The 17,909-nt window shown below is 51.9% G+C and overlaps 5 protein-coding genes across 5 annotated transcripts; 3 read left to right on the top strand and 2 right to left on the bottom strand.

Annotated features, from left to right (window-relative positions):
• Window positions 1–370: 370 nt before the first annotated feature.
• On the bottom strand, window positions 371–5,792 carry QC763_0017260 (uncharacterized protein). The gene is made up of 2 exons (XM_062905341.1): window positions 4,062–5,792; window positions 371–3,985 (listed from the first exon to the last, which is right to left on the bottom strand). Exons 1-2 carry the CDS (start codon window positions 4,427–4,429, stop codon window positions 3,550–3,552), a joined length of 804 nt encoding a protein of 267 aa, XP_062771077.1. The 5' UTR covers window positions 4,430–5,792; the 3' UTR covers window positions 371–3,549.
• On the top strand, window positions 2,502–4,093 carry QC763_0017270 (uncharacterized protein; the record flags this gene model as incomplete). The annotated part of the gene is made up of 2 exons (XM_062905342.1): window positions 2,502–3,853; window positions 4,072–4,093. Exons 1-2 carry the CDS (start codon window positions 3,588–3,590, stop codon window positions 4,091–4,093), a joined length of 288 nt encoding a protein of 95 aa, XP_062771078.1. The 5' UTR covers window positions 2,502–3,587.
• A 1,639-nt stretch (window positions 5,793–7,431) lies between the features above and the next one.
• Window positions 7,432–8,941, top strand: QC763_0017280 (uncharacterized protein; the record flags this gene model as incomplete). Its single annotated transcript, XM_062905343.1, has 3 exons — window positions 7,432–7,444; window positions 7,494–7,584; window positions 7,642–8,941. 3 exons carry the CDS (start codon window positions 7,432–7,434, stop codon window positions 7,757–7,759), a joined length of 222 nt encoding a protein of 73 aa, XP_062771079.1. The 3' UTR covers window positions 7,760–8,941.
• Window positions 7,619–8,687, bottom strand: QC763_0017290 (uncharacterized protein). Its single transcript, XM_062905344.1, has 2 exons — window positions 7,984–8,687; window positions 7,619–7,927 (listed from the first exon to the last, which is right to left on the bottom strand). The coding sequence occupies exons 1-2, from the start codon at window positions 8,256–8,258 to the stop codon at window positions 7,723–7,725; spliced, it is 480 nt and encodes a 159-aa protein (XP_062771080.1). The 5' UTR covers window positions 8,259–8,687; the 3' UTR covers window positions 7,619–7,722.
• A 4,931-nt stretch (window positions 8,942–13,872) lies between the features above and the next one.
• On the top strand, window positions 13,873–17,564 carry QC763_114720 (uncharacterized protein). Its single transcript, XM_062908051.1, has 5 exons — window positions 13,873–14,405; window positions 14,467–14,665; window positions 14,736–15,481; window positions 15,534–15,729; window positions 15,803–17,564. The coding sequence occupies exons 1-5, from the start codon at window positions 14,104–14,106 to the stop codon at window positions 16,394–16,396; spliced, it is 2,037 nt and encodes a 678-aa protein (XP_062771081.1). The 5' UTR covers window positions 13,873–14,103; the 3' UTR covers window positions 16,397–17,564.
• Window positions 17,565–17,909: the final 345 nt, after the last annotated feature.

The following is a 17,909-nucleotide window of genomic DNA, read 5'->3' on the forward strand; positions in this document are numbered from 1 at the left end:
GACGCACTTCAGCCAATCCAACTTGGCATGGCTGATGTGTCTCTCTATTTACTTTGCGTGTTTAGAGGTGGTTGGGCAACGAAAGTGCATCTTGTCCCAAGGCGCATGGAGTTGCCCTCTGCCCCTGAATGCTATCTTCGACTAGCTGTCAAGACAACCCGACAACTGAAACCCGCATCTGGTTGCCTTAAATTTTACATATCTCGGGCAAGAATGAGTGTTTTTGGAGGACACCTTATAATAATACATGCATCGAGCCTGCAGATCCGCCTTGGACTGCAACTTTGTTGGCACCCTTGCCAAGATTAGCCCAAAACAGCACCCTACATATTCCCACGTTTCACGGCTCTCTATCTCCTATTCACTACCGGTTTCTCACTCCACCGAGCCGAACGGCCCCCAGCCTTACAAAATAGCAGGGTTAGATTACCGCGTTCATCATGATTGGAGAATGCACACAGCACTTGATGCAGCTTAATTCGTGGCTTGTGCAGCTTTGGGAGCCCCCATTGGCAGTCTTCACTCCCAAGATCACAATTTGAGCTCGTCAGTCCCCTATCGCATCTTGATACCCCAAAATATCGGGGAGGAAAAGCAATGATACCGGCCCGCCCCGCACAATGCAATGTTCTCCTACCCAAGCTGAAGGCTCTACATCACTTCACTTACATTGGCGCAACTCACAGTAAGGGCGGAAACACGCAGTATTCTATCCATCCCAACCCAGCCATCACCTTCGCGGGGCGCGCTTAGAAGTGCCGCTCCGACAAGTCACCGTCAATGCCACCCACGTTGTCTTCTTCTGCCCTCGGGAGACGGGAAGGCGACCACATTCACACCATGCTACCTTTCTCCACAAGCCGCTATCACATCCTTAGGTAGATTGATTCATGACTGATCGCCAAAGTGCAATTGGCTGCCTTGTCTTGAAGTTGCTTTTCTGGACATCCATCACTGCCGCTAAGTATGCCTTCTTGCCCGATCGATAGATTGCGGCGAGATGCGCGATAACTGTTACGAAGTCATGGCGGTAACTGACACGGAATCTCCCCCGAGGTCAACAGGTAAAAGCAGCAAGACCTCTCCGAGGCTTCAACTATTTGGAAACATGGCATCAAGGCGGATACAATAAGATTAGACGAAGGTGCCTTGATGACCTAATCTAAAACCTTTGACTGAGCCTGTCGTGCCTCAAAGATATCATCAGCTTCAAGGCGTATAGCAATGATCAACATCCAAACAGGCTCGGCCAGTTTACTCTGTCTTGGTGAGACCTTCGCCTCCAACAAGGCAATCCGAACCGCCTTCGCCTACTCATTCTATTTGCCTTCCTCCCTTCATCAGCAAGGCAGTCGCATACCCACCTTACCTGATTAAACACACCAAAACCCGCCCTCAACAACGAATTGCAGCCCGAATGGTCGCCTTCTCCATCTGCAACGGCAACACTAATGCCGTGTCCTCGCTCCCATGCACCACACTCTAGCAGTGCAACGCCCGGGAGCTTTTATCCCAGCGGATAGTTACTCGAACTCCCGCGACTGGTCGCTGTCAAAAGCAACCTGGTCCTTGTCCTCTTAGCACCATGTAGTGACACCCTCCAACTTCAAACATTCAATCTTCGACCTTCAAGCCGTCAGGTTTGAACGACTCGTTTGCTCCATTGGAGCCATGTTACCTGATGGATCACAATCATACTATCCACCAAAATAAATCTCGGTAGTTCAGAACCACCTCAAAACATATGAGCGATATTTCCTCCATCATACGGCCCTTTTGTAGTCGTATAGGTCCCACCCCATAAGGCATCGAAAGCAACACCGAGGGTGGCAATGAAAGAAAAACGAACAAGGCCTGAGGTAACATCGCTCAAGATCCCAAAAATCACCTGTCATATCGAATCAAACGGTCATGAGATCCCCTCGCAAGCGAGTTGATGGGCAGTTACCCAATGCCAAGCGCGGGAAGGATTCGCATCTTTCCATGGCCCTGGGACACCTAGAAACATTAGAATTCTGACACAACATGTCAAGAATCCTTGAAGCAGCGATGGAGGGCAACTAATCTCACAATCGCCTTGTCGACTCCGAGTAAGCAAAACTGACAGATAAGACTAACCGAGAGAAACCGACCAAACCTGACGCAACCCTTTCCACCTGCAGTGAAGCCCAAGTTGATGCCCGAAATCCCAGGCAGGGGAACAAGTGTCCCATTGGACAAAAGTCCAGCTCAGTGGTTCTGTCGTGCTACCGGCTAGGTGGATTGTCTATCCCGTCCGTAAAGACGGGTGCTGCCTCATGACCATGTCTGTGCTGCCTGAAAGCTGCGATGTCGGGCGGACCCACTCGAGCAACAACCCCTGAATCATGACCCCTAGCCCCGGCGCCCCTGAACCCCTGAGTCTTCAATGGTTGACCGGGCAGCGGGAGATCCACTCTTGACGACAGCACTCTCATAGAGAGGCCCCCTAGCGCAACAACACCATGAGAGAGATACCAGATCAAACCCGAACGGTAAACGATATCATGTGACAGATGACATGATGACTGTAACAGAGCGCACCATCACCTGTAAAAGTCCCAGGCAGAACCGGCACTTGACCGCAACCAACCACCACGATGATGACCCAACCACCATGGCCATCACCAACCAATATAAAGTCTCTCGGTGAGACCCACGCATACATCGGCAGATAACAAAGATCTTCCCCCAATAACCTCAGGTCCTCAACTGTAACCTCCCGCATGATCATCACCCCAGCTTTCATGCCGCTCTTCCTCCAGATGGACTCCTGCAACCCAGTTAAAAATCTAACCGATGTCTCTTTGCATGAACCATCAGACGACATTGCTTCCTCGGGCATATGCCCAAGTCTCCTTATAGGCCGATGAAGACGGGAACAGTGATAAAAAGTGCAAAACCCCATATCCTGACTGGTGAACCCAATACCAAGAGACGGGCGACTGCATGCAATAGTATTACCACTTGGTTTGGACGCGACCCCAACCTTACGACGACGGTAAATGAAATCTTCATTTTATACCCAAGTGATACTTGACTTTGCTCCTCTCCTGGCCTTCAAATATGAGTAAAGAGAAAATTCTAGTCAACATTGCATAATCCAAACCGCCAAACGATGCGCGTCATCTCCGACAAGAACCCTGACCAACACACAAGCCGACTATCCTCCTTCTCTTCACAAAACCAACGCCTAGACATCGATAACAGCCGACTGCAACAGACGGGAACCCATCAGAAATACGAACAGAAAAGAAACAATCCAGAATCAACGCTATAGCCACCGGACATAAGAACGGGGTATCAAGGATGAAGTCGGAGATATATCGTCCCTTTTGCTTTTGGAGTGGCGAGAACCACGGTGGGCAAAACGGGAAAGAAAAACGAGTGAACCAATAAAACCAAAGTATCAAACTACAACAAGTGAAGAAGAAAATAATTTCAGCTAGCGTCTGTCAAATCCTTCTGCGCCCCGATGTCTGGTGGCAAAGTCTATCTTGTTATATGAATGACTTGCCTTGCTGACACTTGTCAGTATCTCGAGGAAGCAAATCTTTGAGAAGGACAATATGGACAATGTTCCCAGTAACCGTGAGCGCATTGGGAATCAACGAATTCCCAGTCTGTGTCTTCAAAACGCGTTGTGCTCTGAGGTTCAGGGAGGTCGTTTTCGTGAATGCGGGCAGGATATGGGTATGGAAAGTTATGATGCGTGGTCATCCCAGGGGCATAAATCAGCGGTGAAACATCGTCGGGGCTCTGAGGGAAACGACCTTCGGCTTCCTGAAACGTCGTGTCGGTTCCAAACTTCGCAGCGCCGGGCTCAAAATTTGAGGTATGGTTCACTTCAAATGCATCCCCCGTCTGTCTTTGCTTCGAGCCCCCCTTTCTTGTGTGCTCTGCCTCGAACATGTCATTTGTTCGGTATGAATCGATATCCGTTCTCAGTTCCTGCGGAACATGCTGTCTGATGTCAGGCCAAGTGTCAGTATATATTTGAGTATCTGTTTACATTAAGGAGAGATCCAAAAAGAATCACTAACGGCGGTGTAGTACTTGGAAGTGCTTCAAGTGATCCCATCATGTTTGGATCTTCATCAGCCGGTCCATCGCCAGTCATCCAACGAAAGGCATATGACTGATGATTCATCCCCATGGACTCATCGGCTTCATGGTAGTTGTTGGGATAGGGAGGTCCGGCAAGCGATAACGGTGGCTGCTGATTGGTGTATGTCGAGTCGACGTATCGGGGCATGATGGCATCGTCTGAGTACGCGGTCATACTGGTGCGATGTGTCGGCCGGGCAGACGTCGCCGCCTCGTCATCATCGTCCGAATACCACGCATCGGAAAGCGAGACATCTGAAGGACGATGATGATCATCGGGAAAACTTGAGTACGTGTATGACATTTCGGACAAAGGTACTCCAGAATCGTCGAAGGTGGCAGGATATGCGAAAAGTTTGTCATAAATGACGTTTGACGGTCGACATGGTCAGAAGGGATCGGAAAAGGTTGTTCCTTTGGAGCCCCAAATACTCGAGGATCACCACGACAAGGCGGTGAGAGCTTCAACTTAAAAAGTCTCTGCCCAACACGATCAAGCGACAACATGGCTAGGGGCTACCATGCAAGACTACAAGGCAACCAGGCTGGCAGGGGTTTCTTTGGTCCAGCCCGCGAAGGATGTTGGTCTCGTCAGCGGAAGAAGCACCGTGCGACATGGCTACTGCCCTAGTATTTGCCATGTGTTTGTCTGACGGCCTATGAAGCGATAGCAAGGCGGTTCTATCGGCCACGATGGGATCTCGAGGTCGAATTGTTCGTCGAGGCGGTGTTAGGTTAAGGGGAGCCAAGGGTCCTTGCGACCTGTAGCGGTGGTTCGCAGAGAAGGCATCCGGTATGGCGCCGACGACGGGACAATAGCGATACGAAGCGGGGTAACATCGCTCGTTGGGCATTGATTATACTCAAGGCTCTGGAGGGCTCAAATACCGCGGTTCAGGGGCGAGCAAACATGACCAGGAACGTCAGATGACGGTGCGGCATAGAACAGAAAAACCCGGGGCTTGCGATGAGGTTGCTTTGGCAGAAAGGGACGGACTCGGGCTCAGAGACTCCTCCACCCATCAAATATCGAGGATGCGGGTCACTGAGGTGCTCTATGGATCTTGCCAGGGCGGAAGGACGTGGGAGTGAATGGTACTGGAACAGGCTGAGGGTGCGGCGGTGTCATGGAACCGGCTCCTGTCACGGTGTACTACTGGCCGTTCCGACCGAGCGGATGAGTGGACTGGGTCGACGAAATTCTATAGGCAAATCCAAGCCTCAAGCACTGGCGCTCGATCGCAGGGCAAATTCTGTCGGATGAGGGAAGCTTCAGTGGAGGCCAAAAGGCATTGGTCACCAAATAAAAAACTTTCATCGGAAGCGGACAACAAGATGGGTTGGTTGGATAGAGCACGTCGGATGTGTGTCCATGGCAAACCCTCGTTCTTGCCTGCCAATGCGACTTGGCTCGCAGCGGGAGTCAGTGGACTCGGAAAGCGGCGACCCAAGTCAAAGATGCGCACGTGGGAGCAACGAAGAGCAAGAAGGCGGCTGTGGTGTTGCTGCCCACCCTTCGGCAATGCCCTGAGATTTTGATCGATTTCTTCAGTATGAAACTCCGGTTGAGTTATGGGTATTTGGCAGCTTCCAGAGTCCTAGTTCCGCTCCAGTATACTCCTGGTTCTATCCTCCGCATCTGATGCTGTTAATGTGAGACATTAGAGATGGGTATACACACCCTCCAACCCCCAATCCCCCTCCCTAAATTGGAGTATGGGCGCCAATTTTCTACCAGACGTCGGGCTGCATCATCACAAGCAGACCCGCCCCCCACCCCCACTTTCATGAAGTTCATGAAGGCCAAAACATTCGTGCTGGTCTGCCAGAAAAATACCATTTAATATTTCGGCCACCAAGTGGGTGCTAGTTCAACATCTTTCCCTGAGCATCGTCCGAAGAACAGTTCGGTAGTTGTTCCACTGCGATCCTCCAGCTCAAAATCCCTTCAGTGCCACAACTTGGCGACCATCCATAAACTCGCTAGCACAGGTCACCGCCAAAACATCAAAACACTCCCTTGATCTTTATCAAGGATATTACGGGTTTGTCGAAGCAGCACACGTTTCTACCATGACTGTGGGCTAACGGTATTTTGGTAGACAGACGCTGGCCTAGATGTGGGTGCAAATTTTCGGACTTTCACGTCGGTGCCTTGGCACAGCTTTGGACGAGCTGATGCACGGGTAAGCGTGCTGAATGAAGGTTTAGCTTAGACACCACTAGCCAAACAACACATCTATATGATCAGCATACCTAGAAATAGACAATACAACGCCTAACGCATTACCGGATCAACTTTACGAACATGCACCGCATTTCAAGTCACATTACAGCCTTGCTGATGGTTTGTCGTGCTTGAGCCAGCTCCAGGCTCTGAGTGGAACACGAGCCCCGGGCCCCAGTCCCTGTCCCTCCACAGCGGACCGTCCCGCCGGAAACCCCAGCAGTGGAGTTTCAGGTGGATCCGTGATCGGACCCCAACATCATCAAGGGTTCACCGCCCCCGAGTCACATGGATTGTGCTAGGTTTAAGACCCACGCCCAGATGCGTCGCATGAATGTCTCGAGAACAATTCACACGTTGCGATGCTCGAAGAAATCTGACATCGGCCTGTGGTCGCGCGCAACTTCCCCGATACCTACACAGTCGACACAACCAGATTGACTTGCACTAAGATGAAGGGTCGGGTAATCGGCACGTCACGGTTTCAAGAGTTGGAAAGGGTGTGGAGTTAACCCTGAACGTTAGCAAGTGTGGCAAGATTGTGGATTGACCACATCTCGGCACACCCTATTTAAGAAGCCGAGCTCTGGTTCGCCTGGATTCTTCGGCCAACCACGGTAGCCGCGAAGTTATTCTGAATAAGAGCGCAAAGATAACATCCGATGCTAGGAGGGCCCGGAAGTTAAGCATGATGACTGGCTGTATACGTGGACGAGGTATTACTGATCAGGCACGCAGACTTGTTGGGAATCCATTGTATCACAAGATGACAGCGCCTGCATTACAGAGGTGACGGGATTGTTGATGGAAAACTACATATTGTCTCTACTCTCTCAGACATCCCTTACCTTATGTCTGCCCGTTATCTTGGATAAGGTAGAACTTCGGTCACTATCCCCGCTTGAAACAGCGCTCCTTCCACAAATACCGCAAATCTGGTGGAGACCCCGCCCATCTTTGAGCCATTTTAGGTACCTTCCGTGTTCACTTTTCTGGGTATCTCGATGACAAAAGCCCCTGATCCTCATTCTAATACCACTGGGCTTTTACACTCAACCTCCGAACCAGTTCTCTCAATTATGTCAAGAATTCGTATCTACTGCTTTGACAGCAACCATTGTTTAAAAACCTCCTAAGTCAGGCCAAGAAATTCCGAGTGACACCAAGGAACTCGAGGAATTGCAACAGTGGCAGATTGGGTTATCGGGAAAAATTTCCTCGTCAATTCCTAGGTAAGCTCCGAGCTGTAAACATTTACAAGACCAATACTAAATAGGCGTATCGAAAAGACCGAACAATGTGGCCATCGACGTCTTAACCAAGGTCACCGCCGGCAGGCCACGCCACGCCCACACCAATCGCGATACATATCAGCACTCATCATCCATGTTCAACTCGCGGGGATAATATATCGGGAAAGAGGGAGCAGCCGTCCTCGCCATAACAAGGATATCCCCTGGTGAACCTCGATATAGACGGAGGCTGGGTTGAGATGTCTGTTGTTCTTTGACCCAACCCGCCATCTCTTCATCTTCAACTGCCTCGAGCTCGGGAGAAGGAGGAAGAGTAGATGCACTGCGCCAATTAGTCCATATGAGCGGTTTCGGCACACCTCTAAGGAAGCATCTCACTATTTGTTATCATCCTCTACGTGGAAGCCTTCATCATCAGCACCATCTGGCAACCACGTCGTCTCGGGATCCGTTGTCTGCTGGGCATAGGATGTCTCCTCTAGCGCAGCGGGTTCAGCCTCTTGTGGGTTGAGACGGTTTGTTGTCGAATATCGACGATTCTGTTCGTTATAGTGTGGTTTGGCAGTTGCATCGTTGTCCTCAGAACTTGTAACCGAAATAGGTTTGGGCGACACGTCAAGCTCCATCAACTCCATCTCATGTTTAAGCGGCATGGCGAGAGTCAACAGCCTCTCGGTCGAGGACAAATCAGCGATCCGAGAGAACTAGCGGGATTCGACGACAACACAGAGGAGCCGCCCTTTAGGGCAGGGTGTCGGAACGAAGTTGGTGGGAAGTCAGGTTGGGAAAAGAGTATACACCAGGATCATTCGACTTTTCTCCGACGTTGTTCTGAAAACCCGATCGCCGCGGAGTAGAGGAGGGGCAGTTTTCATGATGAGGAAGAAAGAAACGAGGAGCACAGGGGACCTTGAAGTATAAACAACAAATTCGAAGGTCAAGCGACGTTGAAAAGTTGGCCAGCACCGTTCCACGAACAACCCATTGCTTCTCGGTTCATCCAAAACAGACTGCTGCAATAGATAACCGAATGAGAGGAGCAACATGATACCTGCCGCCCTGGTTGGTCCAGAGTACTAGCTGCTACCAGCACCTGCACATGCCCGCCTACTCTTGGTGTCTCTTGACTATATTGGGCGACATGCCTCAGTATATGGCGCTATACGAATAGGTTCAAGGGGGTTGTTTGGCGTCCAGTCGTTTGTTTCCGTCATGCATGCTCTGGGATGCTTGGTCTCTCCCCACGAATCAGCACCAAGGCCCGTACGAACGCGATTAACAGTAATGTTTTGAATCAAGCTTGAAGGAATAGTTCAGGAGGGCCTACAGGGCAGCGAACATCATGGACAGGGTTCCAAACCTAGTGCAGTCTAGATCAATTGCATACCCCGACATAGACCAACAGGTTCTCTTAAGCAAGGGGCGATATATGCTACCTGGGAGCGTATGTGGCTATGAAACAAGAACAACTCGACGATGGGAACCATGCGCGCGTCTTCAGGCTTAAAGGCTAGAAACCGGTGTCAAGGTGCGGCACAGTCAAGCCTTCTCTCACACTTTTCACAACCCCTGCCCGTCCATCAAAACCGGAATTCGCCTAGATCGTTCTTTTTCCTGGGAGAGGTGTGGAGAGAGGTAGCGCCCCGTATCGCTGCGGTCGGGGTCGAGGGGAGGGTGACAGCTTACTCGGCTGGTTTGACGCCTGGGGGTTGCACTGACTCTGTCCCTGCAGCTTCTCTTCAACCAGACTTTGCTAGCACAGCTGACGGGAACTTCCTTACCTCGCCTCCTTTCAAAATCTAGAATGGAGCATGGAGGCATGGAACCAGGGATTTCTGGATGACGGGTGGAGATGGGACGGTTGCTGTCATGCTAAGAGTAGAGTTTGTTGCTGGGTTTGGTTCACAAGGATGGATCCAGCCAGAGGCCCCTTACTGATGCAGTGCACCATCAAAAGGGTCTTGTGAGACCGTCGTTCCCTTGGCACCTGGAAACAAGGTTATGACGTTAGGCACTATATCCGAGTCTCCGTTCTTTTGAGGATGAAATACGATAGAACATGGATATCGGCAGCCTTATTTTTGACCTGGATTGCGTGGTTGGTGTTCGGGCTGTTACTGCCGCAGTGGTGGGATTGCCTCACCTGTGTGAATGGCCGCAGATGATCGAGGCGCTGCTATGCCATAACCCGTGATGAAAAAAGGATGCCGGTTTGATGCGGGGACTACTTGGGGGCATGTTTGGGCAGCAATATGAGGCAGATAGACCATACGGAAGCACGCCGGGATGCCACACTGCGCGAAATATCGAGTCCTTCACTTGGGGGGTTCCGAGTTTCCAGGCCAGCCTTGTTTGGGCGTTGGATGGGCTAAGCTCCGCCACTGGCCATCTCCGCACCCCTTCAATTCCTTCCCAATCACTCTTGTGAGAGCGACTCATGAGCTCAATTGAACACTCTGACGGTCAAATCTGGTTTGGTCCTTCGAGGGTCTGAAGACAGACACGTGAGTTCAAAACAACCTAGGTCGGGCTGGGATGTGTGCCTGCCTACATTGCCCGCAGTCGCACAACACCTGTTCTTGTGCTTGCTAATAACACGGAGTGGGTGATGGTTTCTTGAATAGTACCTTAACCGTTGATCCACAACTGGTGACACAAACATTGGAAATTAATGATACTCGACAGGTTCCGCGCCTCGCCCACTCGAGGACCTATTTTCATAGGTGCCTGATATGCACGTTGCCGAGGGCATCGATGCCATCACCCGTTCCTGTCCTTCCATGGCCAGGCCGGGTGACACGCGCCCTTTGTGCGCTTTCCATGACACTTCCATCAGTGGCAAGGTGATTGTCGATGTTAGAGAGCTCATCCCTACCCAACCGAGTATTCTGGAAATGGCCACGCGCCTTTCTTCCCCCACTTCCTCTGGAAGCAGAATTTTGATATATACTCGTGGAATCAAAAAGTCAATTTCAAGATAAATATGACAGTACAGTTGTTATACAGTAAGCATGATCAATGCACGAGTTGTCTTACAGGTCATATAGGCCATACACTTAAGTTCTCATTGGATCGATCGATAACTTTATGTGGACGCTATTGGATGTATCGCCAGCCTTTGCTTATGAGCTCGAAAGAGCACAGCCGATGCAAGTTTCCCCTGGATGGGATTACCTCCAGATCATTCGGTCGTATGCAGCTCAAGCATACCCAGGTCGGTGGTTCATTGCCGCCAATGAAGAGGTCGATGGTGGAGATCACCTGCCCAATACCTTGCGATAACAAAACAGCCGACCGCCTGCAAGACAAGAAACAAGACAAACCTACCTACAATGAGAGGCACCTTTTTTCCAGGTTAGGTCTCAGTCCGTTCGTAGGTGGAGCCCAACTGATACACGTACTGGCCCCGAACCCGCCGACTTGGATGCTAGCTCCAATGGGGTTCGCGCGACGGTGTACGGTTGAGCTCCACCAATTAAGCATCGGATGACGGCCCGCTAGCGGGGCTAGACCGGCTTCTGTCTGTTACAGGGAAGGTCCTGGCTTACAGTGGGGTCATTCTTCATGACAGGCAAAATATCCGGTTGACTTGTCAGTTTTATCGTTTCAAGAATGGCAAGCAAGAGTTCATCACTCCGATTGGCAACAAATCATTTTATTCGACACGAAGGCTACATTATGGCAAGCGGCAGGAACGACAGGCACATGACCTTCCATTGGGTCCAGATCTGAGCTTTCCCTTTGGCCAACATCCTAGTCCACAGTCCAGGGGTGATGGGCACAACCTGTCTGTTTCTGATGGGCTACTATCACGTTTACAAGAGAGCAGAAAAGCTTCGTTTCCCGAGCTGACACCCCCACGCGACTGAGCCCGATGGTAATGGTGGGACCGGTAAGATGTCGTGAGTGACAGGTACGTACAAGAAACTAACCTGCGCGTAGGTAACAGAGGATGGGGACCTAATGATATGGATCTCCCTACAGCTTTTTGCCAGTTACGACACCTTTGCTTCTATTCACGCAGGATCGAGCGCTCGGGTCTGCGTGTACTTGGGACCGCACCTCAAACAACCAACACGACCCCCATGATTGTGAGCAGTCAGTCACATTCGTATTCTTTCGGGGAACAGAGCAACATCCGGGCACATCGAAGGGTTGACGAAAAAGAAAAAAAATTTCTTCCCTCCGGCCGGCCGGCCAGTAGAAGCTTTGCGGCGAAGATTCTGCCACAATCAAACCCGCGTGGGGGTGCACTCGTCCAAGGCGATGAAAGCCCGAGAGCCTTGAAGCAAGACATCCATCCGCTGAATCGTCGTCAACATCACCCACGCCGGGTTGGCTGAAAAGCGCATCATCTCACACATGGATGGTAGCACCGAATATGCATGTGAGAAAAATCCCTCAAGAACTTGGTGGCCATCGACAATCCTGGGGATAAGGCAATTGAAGACAAAGGCCGATTCTAACTGGGCGCTCTTGTTCCGATATTCGAAACAAAAGCCCGATGCCGCGTGGTGGCCCTCTGCCCTGCGTATCAAGCCTTTTTTTGGCGTTTGACAGCCCCGCTAACCCACAGTTCTGGGACGGTACACCTCGGCCACTAGCCCTGACAGGCCGTGGGGGTTAGGCAGTTTGGGGTTTTCAGGGATATGAGCAAAATGATACAGAGTATCCGATCCCAAATGGACGCGGGATGAGGCGTTAAGAGAGAGAGAGAAAGAGAAATTGATAAAGTTGAGCGAATGCAGCCTGTCTCCAGTCAAGGCTGCCCCTCAAACCCACGGCGGCACCCATTTTGTTTCGAGGTGCCACCCTCGCATGTCCACGGACAACATCGTCACCGGGTAGCAGCATCATCACCAGCAAACTGCCGGGATCTCACCTGTGCCGTCCGGTAGACACTCATGTCGAGAAATGGACGACTCAATACAGCGGACAGCTGCATACCACCCGCTGCTGTACTCGGTGACGCGCAGTGTTCCTGTCTATTGTTTTGATCGTTGCAGCCTTTCGTCCTGGTCCCATCAAAACGATCCCACCCCTCTTATGCATCTCTCGCCTGATTGAACAAAGTATTTCTTTGTTCTATTTTCCTCACACTGTCCGGCCTGCACGTGGAGAAATCTACCTTTACCCTCCAGAACACCACTCATCGTTTCTTGCCGAATCACCAGAATCTGGGTTATAACTCCCGTGCCGTCCTGTCATTTGGGCACAAGGGAAGTTCGTGGCTACGGTATGTAGCCGAATCCTCGGGGGAATACCCCCTCCTTTGTCCTGGATCGGAAATAATCTCCGTTTTTTCCCCCGTGCTGCCTTCCCAGATATGCCTGGGAAACAAAAGTTACCACCGGCCGGGTTGAGGGAAAAGGCAATCTTTCCATATGCGCGATGGAGTGCCTTGGCTCTGCTTGGGATGCGTCTTTTGGTTCTAGACCTGATGTGGTGGTGGGTGAAACATGAGGTGAATTGAGGTGACGAAGTGCGAGTATGTTGTTGACGTCCTTTGTTGAACAGGACACAGGTGGTCCTGGGAAAGGCTTGACTGCGGGCGGTGCGGCGGCACTGATGGAAAGCTTTGAACGGGAGAGTGGGTGAACGTGGGGGTTTTAGAGAACACATGGGTATTTTACGCCTCTTCCTGTCAGGTTAGACTCCCCAAATCTTCGTCCAAAATCCGGGGTAACATGACAGGAGACAGCCAAGGCAGGCACAGGCCGGAGTGCGGTGGGATGGTGCATGTTAATTGGCATACACTAACCCACTTCTGCATCGACCAAGTTGGCTCTGCACTTTTCAGGATGGGTCGCGGCGTCTTCCCACGTACCATGCAGTGGCTACTTAGGTAGTGGAACAAGTAAAGATGGGCTATGCACACAAGAACTGTGTGGGCGGGTGGGCGCAATCATCGGCACATGCTGGTGACATTCACCGCCAGGGGAGCAAACTCTAATGGTTTCTGTCACCTGCGTTGGCAGGCGCAGCGGTGAGAGACCGACTGTACAGTAGATTGCGCACGGTAGACGACGCCAAACAAGTGGTAATCTGCCTATCCTATCTAGGGCACATGAAAACTTGGGTTTTGTAGTCCGACCTGATAGGTCAATCTGCAATGCTGGTGTTGACACAAGAGCCATGTGCGAAACACCGAGACCCTGGTTCTCATGGGATTGCATCCCCCACGTACCCATATCAGCGGGAAGGATGAACTGCATATGAACATCTGAGAATGGTATTTAATGCTCAAACCGCCCTCTGGTTTTGTTTTTTTTCGCGGTGGTTCATCTCTGTCTCATCATACCACTGACAGATATTTCCCTGGTAGCTACACCTGTCAGCCAACATGAGTTGACAAGGCTCTCCCATTTGCACCTTCCTACCTTCCCCAGTCACACAACGATCGTCATCGGCCTCACCGCCATTACACGACCCACGTGCCCCGTTGCCCTCAACCTACCTAACCCATCCGCTGGTAACCGCATCGGCCGGCCATAACCAATGTCCCGATACACCAACGTACGCCGACGTGCTGCCGGTCTAGGCCGGTATGCCGAGAACCCGGACCTGGGCAAGCTCAAGTACTGTCCTGACATCCAGTTAAACGAGGAACACCCATCTGTTCCTTTTATGCCCCCAGTGCCAAGCTTCAATGGCGCCAACGATATTTGGTCCAGCTTTCCCCGACCCATCGAGAAGAATGACTGGGTGCGTCGGATCACAGGGGAGCAACCCCCTGCTCGAGTAGGGGAGTCGTCCCAAACGTCCCAGGCTGAGCTCGGGCGCCTTTCATCTCGGTCCTAGTGCGTCCAGTCTCGTCCTTTGATCTGTCTCTTTCCCCACAATCTTCTAACTCGTCCACAGCTCACTTCGCGTGGGGGACTCCAACGACTTCGCCTCGGTCTGGGAATCGATTGTAATTCCTGCCCTTACTGACCTCCTCCAACAATACTGCGACTCTGACTTCGCGGTCGACGTACACAACTTCCCTGAGCTCTCCACAGATGCCGTCCCCCGTGTGATCTACATCACACTGAGCGACCATGTGGACCCCTCGTTTGAAGTATGACGGTTGCTCTTCATGACTTTTCTGTTAACCAAGTGCGTCATGTGCTAAGCAACCCTCTCGACAGGAAACCATCCGTACCGAGCTTGCCCACGCAGTTCCCACTCGCTTCCACCCCATCTACCTCAAGTTCCGTAGAGGTGGTCCCCAGAGATCCGGGATGTGGTGGGGCCAGGAAAGAGGCGACCATGATGACATTTGTGAGCCTCGCAACATCACTTACCGTCCCGCGCCCATAATGGGCATCTCGATCGGTCCAGTCCAAGTAGCCGACGCTGCTTCACTCGGGGGCTTCATCAAAATCGGCTCTGAGCTGTACGCCATGAGTGCCGCTCATGCCTTTGAGGATGCTGTCAAAAAGGGGCACGCCCGCGTTCATCACCCAGCTAAACCCGACTTCCCCAAGATCACGCCTAGTGATCCTCGCGCGAAGCAATACGTCATTGGGACTGTGGCTATGAAGACGCCGTCTGGGACACTTCGTCCATCGCTTACCTTTCAGAACACGAATTTCTCGGCGGAACGCACCAAGGTTGAGATGGATTGGTGTCTCATTGGACCGGTGAAAAACGGGAAGAACATAATCTCGGTGCCCAGTTTCCAAATGGATCGGTGCATTGCTGTGGAGCAGACGGCGCCCGTTGAGGGGAACACCGAGGTTTATGCCATGGCGAGGACAAGCGGGTATTCGCTTGGTTTTGTATCTGATGTGCCTGGGTTGCAGAGAATTGGCGGACATCTGAGGAGGGAATGGACTGTCAGACAGTACTCCCCTTTCAAGCACCCGAGGGACAGTCGAGCTAGTGCGCCTTGGTGAGCTATGGTCTTTATGTCTTCTGTTTCATTTGACTAACCTTATTCATAGGCAAACGTTGAAGCAATGGGTGACTTCGGGAATGGGGGTGCCCGGAGACTCGGGGGCATGGCTGATGCGGCGCTCTGACAATGCGGTCATCGGGCTCATCTGGGGACGCAACCATGACTATGGTGATCCCCTCGAGCGAGTTCGTCTGACCTACTTCACCCCCATGGTGGATATCCTCAAAGATGTGCGGGAAAATGTGAGTTCCCAGGTGGCAGAGGAGACTGTGCTTTTCCCCACTAACACGAAGATAGTACACCGTCGGGGAAGAGGTCTCGCTACCCAGCTACTCGGCCACAGATCTGGCACGGGCTTCTGATAGCCAGCGTAGCGCAGTGCACTTGGATCCATCTCGAGACCCGTGGAATGCCCTGGCATCAGATGTGATTCAGCAGCATCGCCACACCCAAGAGGACCTCATCAGGGATCATTTCGTCGACAATAACATCCCTCCCTCTGGCGCAGTGTTCGATTGCCCACCACATGCCGAGTCTGGTCTCAGTCTGATGGAGAGTTTGTCTGAGCCCATTGAGGCATCTGTTCTCGCAGCAGGTCGTCAAACACTGCCACCTTATAGCGAGGGCCATCATTCAACGTCAACTTTGCGCTCTCAAGATCGATTGCTTCTTGGAATCGGGGAAAGCGTATCAGTGCCCGATCTTTCCAGCTCATCATCCATCCATTCGAGTGTCGGATCCATGGGTGAACCTTTTGATGCTATATCCGCTGGAAGTGGAGTGCACATTGTCGAAGAACAAGGCGTGCACGAAGACATCATCGAGGTCGAAGAGCCTGTCAGGTCCAAAGCCTGTTTTACTGCTGCGAACCCCCCCGCCTTTCCAAGGTTGGGCTTCGTTCGGCCGTGAAAAGCGGCAAGACTCTACGCCAGAGTTCTTGCAAGTTGCCCGATGGGTGCCAGTTCTCCGCAGATGCCGAGCCACACAATGTTCACTGCCTATCCGTCGGATAACTCGGCTCGGTGATGATGGCGAGTGCGGGTATCCCAATACAGTATTCCTTGTCAAAAGTTGGTGGTTGAAGCCGAGTTGTTTGATTGCAGAGGTCTCGATTATGGCTGCGACCGAGACTGGCTGGACCTGCCGTGGGTGGTGTCAGCGAGGCTACCATATTTCTCGGGCGACCACGGCGTTATAGCCATGGTGGCATCATGACACCACAACCTCTTACGACCCGTCTGCTTTTCTGACGATGCAGATGTTCTTGTGCCCTACTGGTGGACTGCTAAGATCTTTGCATCATTGATCACTCGTTGCCCCCACAGTCGCCTTGCTAGCCCGCACTCATCGAGTGCGGGGAAATCACGAGGCTGGAGAGCTGATTGGGTGGCCTTGTCTTCGGTCATCAGGGCCGCGAGACAGGCTGAGGAGGAAGAAAGCGCTTGAAAGGCAGATCGCGCCGAAGGTCCTGAAGGCACCTACTCAATAAGGTTCATGTGAGGCCCGGAATACCTACCAGGCATAACCTTATATAACCCCGTCTACCTCTTGATTCGACCAAGGGATCCGATGCCTCCTTGAAGGTTGCGCTCTGGGTAGGAAAGGTGTGCCTGTCTTGGGATGTCTGCCTTGAAGCAAGGACTGTACCTCTATGCATATCCTGTTGGGTTGCACAAACCGATAATGCTACAGAACGTGTCGATTTCCACGCGAAATCTTCTCACGTTTCTGGAAATCCCGGTGGCGCATGGCGGGGTAACAATGATATTGTTTGGCTGCATATACCATACGCGTTGTGAGATAGAGGCAGCAGCAAAAATGAAGAGGAACAATCCGCGGGTTGGATCATGGCCCCCACCCCACCTTGGCCGCTTTAACCAAAGGTTGATTGGGACCTCCTCACTGTTGCATACAGTGACGTCGAGCTCGATCCAACAGGAAGGATTGATCAAGTAGTAGAAGCACGGTGTCACAGGCTCACCGAACATGGAATATAAAGGATCCTCAGGATCCCCTCAATTTGATCAAGTTTGGATCTAGGCTGTTGGCGGCACGGCTGCCGTCTAGCCCGTCCTGCCTGCCAGGGCTGAACAATATCTCCGTCACAGTCGGTTGTGCGAGGACCAAATTGTCGTTTCTCTCATCAAAGTTGGTTGGGGGCGTAGCGTTCCAAGCATTCCCGCCCTGCAGATACGTTGAGTTGAGTATGTGCCGCCAAAGGGTTGCAGATTGCTGGCCGCCTACCTGCGTATCGGGGGGCCTCGAGATGCGACCTTCGTTTACCCCGCAGGAACCGAAGAAATATCGCTTGGATGAAAGATGTCGGCCTTTTTGTCCCTCGGTTGCCGAGTCGGAGGGTTTTTTGGTGAATAGCTGCTGACCCGAACGAATGCACCTCTCGGCGAGTGGGCTCACCGACTGG

Source organism: Podospora pseudopauciseta, chromosome 1, assembly GCF_035222475.1.
Source record: "Podospora pseudopauciseta strain CBS 411.78 chromosome 1, whole genome shotgun sequence".
Classification (NCBI taxonomy): domain Eukaryota; kingdom Fungi; phylum Ascomycota; class Sordariomycetes; order Sordariales; family Podosporaceae; genus Podospora; species Podospora pseudopauciseta.

Coding starts and splice junctions, on each gene's coding strand:
- QC763_0017260 (XM_062905341.1), bottom strand. CDS start 4,429: ATGTCATACACGTACTCAAGTTTTCCCGATGATCATCATCGTCCTTCA. Junction 3,986..4,061: donor CTTCCAAGTACTACACCGCC/GTTAGTGATTCT, acceptor GCCTGACATCAG/ACAGCATGTTCCGCAGGAAC.
- QC763_0017290 (XM_062905344.1), bottom strand. CDS start 8,258: ATGCCGCTTAAACATGAGATGGAGTTGATGGAGCTTGACGTGTCGCCC. Junction 7,928..7,983: donor GTAGAGGATGATAACAAATA/GTGAGATGCTTC, acceptor TAATTGGCGCAG/TGCATCTACTCTTCCTCCTT.
- QC763_114720 (XM_062908051.1), top strand. CDS start 14,104: ATGTCCCGATACACCAACGTACGCCGACGTGCTGCCGGTCTAGGCCGG. Junction 14,666..14,735: donor ATGTGGACCCCTCGTTTGAA/GTATGACGGTTG, acceptor CCCTCTCGACAG/GAAACCATCCGTACCGAGCT. Junction 15,730..15,802: donor TCAAAGATGTGCGGGAAAAT/GTGAGTTCCCAG, acceptor GTCGGGGAAGAG/GTCTCGCTACCCAGCTACTC.